Source organism: Sorghum bicolor, chromosome 4 (assembly GCF_000003195.3).
Source record: "Sorghum bicolor cultivar BTx623 chromosome 4, Sorghum_bicolor_NCBIv3, whole genome shotgun sequence".
NCBI lineage: Eukaryota > Viridiplantae > Streptophyta > Magnoliopsida > Poales > Poaceae > Sorghum > Sorghum bicolor.
The window spans coordinates 21282707-21291424 of NC_012873.2; the positions used below are offsets into that span (position 1 = coordinate 21282707).

The following is an 8718-nucleotide window of genomic DNA, read 5'->3' on the forward strand; positions in this document are numbered from 1 at the left end:
GGATTGGCGTCAAAGGTAACCTGCCGTGGTGCCGGCAGTGCATCTTTCTGGACCACTTCGCCGCTCCTGTTTATGCTGAAAGACCTCAGGCATTGCTGCTTGAACTCTTCCATGGCTTGGGCAATAGCTTGCTTCTGCTCATCCTTGAGGTTGGCCTCCGTCACGGGGATGACGTTCTCTTGATCGAGGTCAGAGATCGATATGTTGATCTTGATCTTGAATCCTGTCCCACCGGGCGTGCCAAAAGATGTGTTGATGCAAAACTGATCTGCAAACACAAAGGGCTAATACCCGATTCAAATGCTAAGGCGTGCCAGCCGATTTGACCTTGCTATCGGCAAAGGTGATAACTCGAATACTTTAGTCCTGACAACAGCGATGCGCCCGGATGTCACGGCTAAGAGGTACTCACGCGGAACTTGAGAACACGCCGAGCTTAAGTCGACGAATTCCTAAGAACTCGTAACAAAAGGAAAAGTATGACGAAGTCGTCGAAAAGTAAATGCTGGAATATGAGTAAAAACGTGTGTTTGATTCATTGACTGATTTTTTATTACAAGGCCCTAGGGTCTATATTTATACCCTGCTCAAAGAGCTACAACCAGACACGATTAGAATTCGAATTCCAAATTACACGGAATCCGTATACAACACGATGCAAATAATTAAGGAAATAACAAAACTATCCCTCGTGACAAACCGAAACTCCTCCACATAACGACCGGCAGCTTCCGGACTCCCTCTTTGCATCATCGGCAGACCCTTTGCCATAGTCATCGGCAGACTTTCTTATCTAGCCATCGGCACCATATTACTGCCTGTGGACTTAGTCACGTTCAACTTCTCCCTCATCGGCAACCATCCTCATCGGCAACCCACTTTGTAAACATCGTACTGCCACCTTATCCTGCCATCCTAGACATGTGCCCAAAAACGGTGTCAACAGCTCCATATTTTAGGTCCATAGAGCAGGACCTCTCCATCTTATTTATTGCTTGGGTGCCTCACATGGCCCTGGAGATATGGACCAAGATCACACCACCTCTTCATATCTAGCTAACACGGCTGCATCCTTTGATCTCATGTTGAGCTAGTTATCGGTTTAGATCTTATTTGTAAGGCTGCATTGCTTCAATCTCTTGGAAGAAATTGATTTAAGCTAGTTATCGGCTCTACCAGATTGGCAAGTTAGTAGATTCATTAAGTTACCAATATTGTTCGTATTTAATAATTTATTTTTTATAACAATATTTTGCTCAATCGAGATCTAACAGGTTAGATTAAGCTTTAACTTTGTTAATTCCTAAGTCATCCTGACGAATTGCAACGGATACTAATCATTATTAGATTAGTTGATCATATTTACATCAACTAGTGTGTTGATCTTGATTGTTACGTGTTGTGTCTTCGAGATGATTATTTAATCCTAATTAGTCTAGAATTAGGATAAGATTTAGGTTAATATATTTGTTATCGGCTATATTTTTAAACCCCACTGACAAGTTTATTAGGTTAAGCTTTACTAGATCCAAATTTGATCATGATAAAATAAATAGATCTCGTTTGTGCTTCATGGATCCTGTATCAGCTAAATAGCCGATCCAATCATACTTCGATGAATAGCACATGCAAATAGATTTGATTCCGATATTAAATAAACTACTAATATGTGTTGAATTTATTGAAACCCGCTGGCCTCTATACCAGGTGAATATGAATTTAATGCATTTATGAAAATAACTTATTAAGACCGCAGGCCTTGAGATCAGTTTTAGTAAGTTATCATTAATTTAATAAATGAAAAGGATAAATATGTATAAGCTATCTTTTCTCATACAAACCATGTATCGACTAATTTGTCGATCCAGTTACTTTCGCTTATAATAAGATCATGCAACCTGCTTTGAAAAGCATTCAAATGAGTTAAGTAATGATACAACATTGTGATGGATCAATGAATAATAAATATCATAATCATCTTATTATTATCGAAGGATTGTTAGGAGTTGATTTTTAGTCAATTTTCTCTGATCTGCGGCTATTTTAAGCCATATATTTTGAAACTGTTTGGCAGCAACCGGCAGCTTCTACAATTTGACATTTGCTTTTTTTCTCTAATTATAGGTCAAATTGACTGACATGCCGCAGATATAAATCACCAAACTCAGTTCGTGCATTGAGGCTCAGAAGATCAAAGTCTCTGTGAAGACCATTTTCGCGTTGACAATAACTTATCAGCCCATGTGGCAACAGCCTACGGGCAAGTAAAAATTGTTGGTTGAGCTCATGTTGTTGCCATGGGCGTGTCATAATCGAACAGTGCCGCCGTTGAAACTGACTGGTGATTCTCATGTTGGACCCAAGGTCATGCCACCATCAGGGAGTGCGTTGTCGACTTGTCGTGTCCAGTTTCTTGCAAATTTGACTTGCTCAGGATGAGGGCGGCCAACGTCGTTGTCCATCTCGCTATTGATCTGGTGGTCATAGCCAAGAACAAGTTCATGTGGCTCAGGTCATATCCACATCCTCATTGTCCCTGCCCCCAGCTGATTAAAAATATGTTGTCAATGGAAAATCCTAATGAAAGACCCCTGCTCACATATTCTTTCAGGGTCTTATCTTTGATCACCGATATTTTCTATTTGAACATGCATAAGTCGTCATATTACGAAATTGCTGAAATCAAAATCTATACATATGATTTTGGTGATTCCAATCCATAAGCTTTAGCATAATTTTTATTATTAGTGCCCAAAGTAAGGTTTTCACATGAACCATGTCTAAAACATACTTGCTCCACCTAAAATTAAAAGAATGTCATCCTAGGTTTAGATTAATTCAAACTGACTAGGTATACTAAAAGTATGCATTCAGAACAACAAAGCAGATTGCTTTGCTTCAAAATAATATTTTATTAAAGAAATTTCCAACGCGAGCACCATCCTGAAAATGAAAGGAGGATATAGAAACAAGAAATTAAAAAAGGCGGAGCATTAAACGACGGAAAAATCGATCAGCTATGGCGTGCGGAATAAGAAGACGCAAGGACCTCCGTCCAGTAACAGCAGTAGTAAGACCAGCAATAAGACTGCAGCAGACGATTATATATCATAAATGTGAACGCAGCAGCGCAGCCCTTCTTGTGCTGTATATGTTTGGTTATACTAGTAGGATGCAGAATGTAATAGCATTAGAAAGACTACGACAGCAGCATATAAGATGCATATGCATGGATCATCATCCCTTGGGGAAGATGCATTGCTTGGTCTTGTCGTCGCCTTCCTGTTTTGATCACTGATCAGTAGGTGTTGCCGTTGTTGTTGGGGGGCGTGGCGTCGGTGACCACCTCCATCACGGTTCCCTGCTGGTGGTCAGCCTTGCGCTTGCGTGCCTCGATGATCTGCTGGGTGTTCTTGTAGAACATGGCGTACAGGACCAGCTGACCCAGCGCGAACAACACGCCCAGCCCGTTGGGGATCTGCATGCATGCAAGAATATTGCATTATTAGTCATTCATCATCATCAATCAGCAGTACACATACATAACGAGAAATAAAAATAGCGGAGATTGACTGTAGGTAGGCGGCGAGTTCGGTCAGGATGCAAGAACCAGTTGGATGCAGAGTACAAGTGTACTGGTTGCCTGATCCAAGGGGCATCAAGCGGAGGAGTCCTACAGGATACAGATAAGACGGTATCGTGTACTACTGTTGTCGAGTACCGTGCCCACGCCTTCACATTCAGTCGTCACTCGTTAGATGCAGAAGATAGAACGGACATATGTACAGGCGCGTAGGTCCATGGATCCACCACATCCACGACCTGCGCACCGGCCAATATGACGATGCAAAAGCATGAATCCAAGCTACTAGAAGGCGCTGCATTGGGAGTATCGACCAGCAGGTAGCTGTGGACGGACGCCAACAAGATGCCGGAGCCGGTACGTACGTCGAGACGAGGCAGAGACGCTACTCTATCGGCTGAATGGAGGACGGTGGAGTCATGTGCATGCGTCCAACACGGCATGCAGACCAGGGCTTGTGTCGTAGGTGTAGTTTGGACTAGCTAGGTGGCCCCTGCTGTGCTTTGAAAAGTGAAAAGTTTTCGGTACTATAGCATTTTCGTTTGTTTGTTACAAATATTATCCAATCATGGACTAACTAGGATCAAAAGATTCGTCTCGTGATTTACAGTTAAACTGTGTAATTAGTTTTTGTTTTCGTCTATATTTAATGTTTCATGCATATGCGACAAGATTTGATGTGATGGGGAATCTTGAAAGCTTTTTGGTTTTCAGAGTGAACTAAACAAGGCCCCTATTTGGTTTCAAGTGATATTTTTTATCATACATCAAATCGAATGTCCAGACCCACATATATCCAAAATTTTAAAAATTTACAAGATTTCTCGTCAGCGAATCTTTGAACATATGCATTGAGCATTAAAATATAGTTAAAAAATAACTAATTACACAGTTTACCTGTAAATCGCGAGACGAATTTTTTGAGCCTATTTAATCTATGGTTGGACAACGTTTGTCAATTACAAACGAAAGTGCTACAGTGTGAAACTTCAAAAAATTTTTGCATCTAAACAGGCCTTAGACACATACATGAAGTACTAAATAAATATTATTTGCAGAACTAAAGAAACAGCTAAAGAATAATTAGCAAGACGAATATTTTAAGTCCAATTAGTCTATAATCAAACAGTAATTATCAAATAAAACGAAAATTCTAGGGTAAGACTGATTGGCACTGTTCAGTTGTTCTCCGATGGCGACGTTGCCATCGTCTCAACCGACGACCGCAAGCACGCGGACAAGCGCTCGCTCGCTACAGCAGGAGTGGAGAAAGCTAAAGAAGCTAGCCAGCATGCCACGTCGGTTGTGTCCGTCGCGTTGATCTCAACCCGCGAAGGGCTCGGTGGGGGCGGCCGCGGCCGCCTGCTGTGTGGATGTGGGAACGCGCGCGTGCGCCATGATTTGGTGGGTGCCGCGCGCGACAGCGACGCCGCGTGCGCGCGCTACAGGCGCCGCGAGAATTGGCAGGAGCCGGCTGTTGCTGCATGTATTTGAAGCAAAGGCCTAGGACGGTAGGGATGGGGGATACATGGGTCGATCCCAGCTTGGTCTTCGATCTAGTCTCGTAGCCTTAACGCCAATTTTAGGTGTCACACATAGGTTAACCTAGCTCACTATTAAAAGACTGTCATCTCTCGCTTATTACCATAATAGATTGTATGGGTGCCGCACGCGACAGCGACGACTTGTGCGTGTGCGTCTGAACGGACTGATAAGTTGGGTTAGGTTGGAGCCTCGGCTGCCGCTAATTAAGCTTGATGTCATTCCAACGTTTTCGACCAAAGGCCTATGGCGAGGAACTTTGACCTTACAGCACAACTATGGTCTCGTAGTAGTGGGACCGAGCATCTCCAACATACTAGGTAAAATTATATTCTAAAATACAAGATTTAACTATTTTGTAAAATAAAAAACTCATAAAAAACGTAGCATTCCACAATAGCCTTTGTATGGATAAGCAGTGATGATGACATGTTATCTATGGCTAGCGAAGCGAAAGTCTAGGGTTAGCAAACTTGCTATTTTAACAAACTAGATAGCACAACTGTTGGACTTTAAACTTTACTTCAATAATCTAAAAATAGCCTATATAAGATAGATACCATATCTATTGGAGTTACTCTTACGCACAACTATGACCTTTGATGACAATTTTTTGTCCATGCTCATATTCTGCATGATGAATCCGGTGGTTATACAATATTGGTACCATACAACATTGTGGATGTCGTGGCCTCAGAGATACACTTTGTCGGTCTCAAAAGAATGTTGTCCTAGATTTAGATTAAATTTAACTTTATTAGTTTTTATCTAAGACCGCAAGGATAAACATTATTAAATCTTATCTTAGAATGTTATCATGTAGAATTGATATCAATATTATATCTCAAATAGATTTATCATAATTTTTTTATTATTTATTTAGTCATACTTATTATGTATCATAAGTATTAATATTTTTTATATATAATTAGTCAAAATTAAGATCAATTGACTTCTTGAAAAATGAGAAACCATTTATTTATGGATTGCCCAACAAACCTGCTTGCATCCAAAAACCCCCTTGTCAATTTCCACCTAAGTTAAGCATGCTGACTTGTCCACGGTCAAAAAACTGTCCAGATTCCCACTGATGTACTAGCTAGAGATGCTGAGCTAGTCCTATAATGCTAGATAAACAAAACTGAATGTAAAATTTATCCAACAGGTTACTAGCAGTAGTTGCTTACGGTGATATAGACATCAAAGCGGATGAGCGCGTAGGCAGTCCAGCAAATGCTATTCGCGAGGGAGGCCAGGGACAGGAACAGCGGCATGTATTCCACGCTCTTTGTCTCGATCACCATTTTCTGGCCAATCATGCAAAAAGACACACACACAGCACGAAGGAAAAATCTTTAGTATCATATCGTCATGAGTAAATCATGGACAAAATCACGACATGCATGTGAAAGAAAACTGAACCAATACCTTCAGCAATGATGACAAGGCATGAATTAATTGCATGAATGCACCAAAAGAAAAAAAAAACCAAAGCACTAGTATTTTTCGAAATTAATCGAAGGAAGTCTATTGGTTCTGCATAGTATACTGTATACTTGATAACAGCTGTGAAAGGCATGCGTCTGTGTCTGGTTTGTTTATTCTAATCTCCAATAAATAAAATCTCCGTGAGCAGTCAAATGAAATAAAAAATGACCAATGGCATGTTCGTTTCCTATGCTACATTCCAATAATCAACACCAGTGATTTAATCAGGCAGTTCAGAAAAAACAAATCGTTATTGCCTATTAGGAACACACCCACAGCTACAATATAATACCTTGCTCCTTGAGAAGAATAAAATTCTCTTACAATGCAATATAAATGCTAATAGCTAGATTAAGTATACAATGTATTTTATAGTGTATCTCTTTGGTGTCGATCACAAATATTAATATTCTTTAATTTCGATAAAGATAATTTAACTAAAACATGACTAAATATTAACTAGTAGCTAGTATAGCATTCATTACGTACGTACCATGACAGAGAGCGGCGCGGCGTACATGCCGGTGCCAAAGAAGACGGAGACGATGCCGACGACCATGGACCTACGCTCGTGCGTATGCGCCAGGCTGAGCACTAACGCGGCCAGGGCGACGACAAAGGCGACCTCGGCGGCGAACAGGAGGACGACCTTGCGGCGCACCGCCCCCGTGGAGCAGAGGATGAAGAGGACGACGTAGGAGAGCTGGATGAGCATGCCGGTGCCGTTGATGGTGACCACCAGCATGCTGTGCGGGTGCACCACCGGCAAGCCGTACACCACCCACATCATGCAGTTAAGCAGCGTCGCCACGTACGGGATCGGCGAGTACTGCTCCACTGCACGCTTCTTCCAGATGCCGACGAAGGTGGGCCTGCACGTATTTGATAATTTATTTATTACTAGTGTGTTTGTTTGCGCAAAGTCAATTGTGAGATTAATTTTCTCTTTAGTATGTATATATGTAGATATAATACAAAAGAATGAGGAGCGGAATTAATGGATTCTCTTACACCGGGGAGAGGAAGAGCACAAGGGCGGTCCCATTGCCTGCAACAGCGTAACACCCACAAAAAAGAAATTAGCTAGTGGATTCTTCCAGTTTTGGTTCAAACTACTACTTGCACTGGTACGTAGTAGATCCAAATTCAAAATAATAGATCGAGTTGGACATGAAAGCTCGCTCGTGACAAGGATGAACTAACCATCTATAACGTCTTTGGGATTGGGCGCACCAAAGACAAAGCAAAAGAAACCCGTAGAAAATGACTGATACATTCGGCTGTTAAGGTATGATAGATAGTTCTATTGATTGATTTGCTGTTAGAGAAAAATACTATTGAATAACTGATAGATTCGGCTGATAAGCTCAAGCGAATAAGCTTAAATCGAGAAGGATAATGCAACGAAAAGGAAGTTCGCTGGAATTGAAAAAACAAGGGCAGGCCATGATGGCCCGGAGGAGCGAGACCGTGCTGCAGCTACCGTTGCCGCAGTGAGTATGTTCGTATGGTATATGTTCATTCATCAAAGTTGTCACAATAATGAAAGAAAGGGACCGGCCGGCATGCAGCGACCATGGAACATACGCGAGGGATGCGTGGACTCACCGATGACGCCGATAGCCGTACGGATGGTATCCTTGGAGACCATGGTCGGTGGCGCTAGCGAGCTTTGCTTTGATTTGGCCGACTGATCGGAGAGATAGCCGGCCGGTCGTCGTCGACTGGCAAAGCTAGGTAGAGAAATGTAGTGCTCCTGCCGAGTGACACAGGAACAAGCTAGGCACCGAGGGGGCCCCTTAAATAGAGGTAGGAAGCACCCTTTGGTGGACCTATCACGCGGCCGATTTCTACAGCTCCGTCTCTATCTCTATCTGACTCCTCTCTCGCTCTCGCTCTCGCTGCACAAAACACATGATACCACGGCATATCTCTCACTCAGACGTACTCTAGCTGGTGGCGTCTCCTCCTCCTCCGCGATATCATGCTTGTAACTGATCTCTATCGCTAACGTGCTGGACCCCGCGCCGGCTCAGGGACGAAATGTCGTGGACCTTTTTATAGCAATCCTCTTGTGATTTTCCTCTCCTCTCTCGGTGCCATTT

General features: G+C 42.4%; 1 protein-coding gene across 1 annotated transcript; it reads right to left on the bottom strand.

Annotated features, from left to right (window-relative positions):
* On the bottom strand, positions 3072-8396 carry LOC8077776 (bidirectional sugar transporter SWEET4). Its single transcript, XM_002453703.2, has 5 exons — positions 8222-8396; positions 7625-7661; positions 7107-7485; positions 6313-6432; positions 3072-3478 (listed from the first exon to the last, which is right to left on the bottom strand). Exons 1-5 carry the CDS (start codon positions 8262-8264, stop codon positions 3299-3301), a joined length of 759 nt encoding a protein of 252 aa, XP_002453748.1. The 5' UTR covers positions 8265-8396; the 3' UTR covers positions 3072-3298.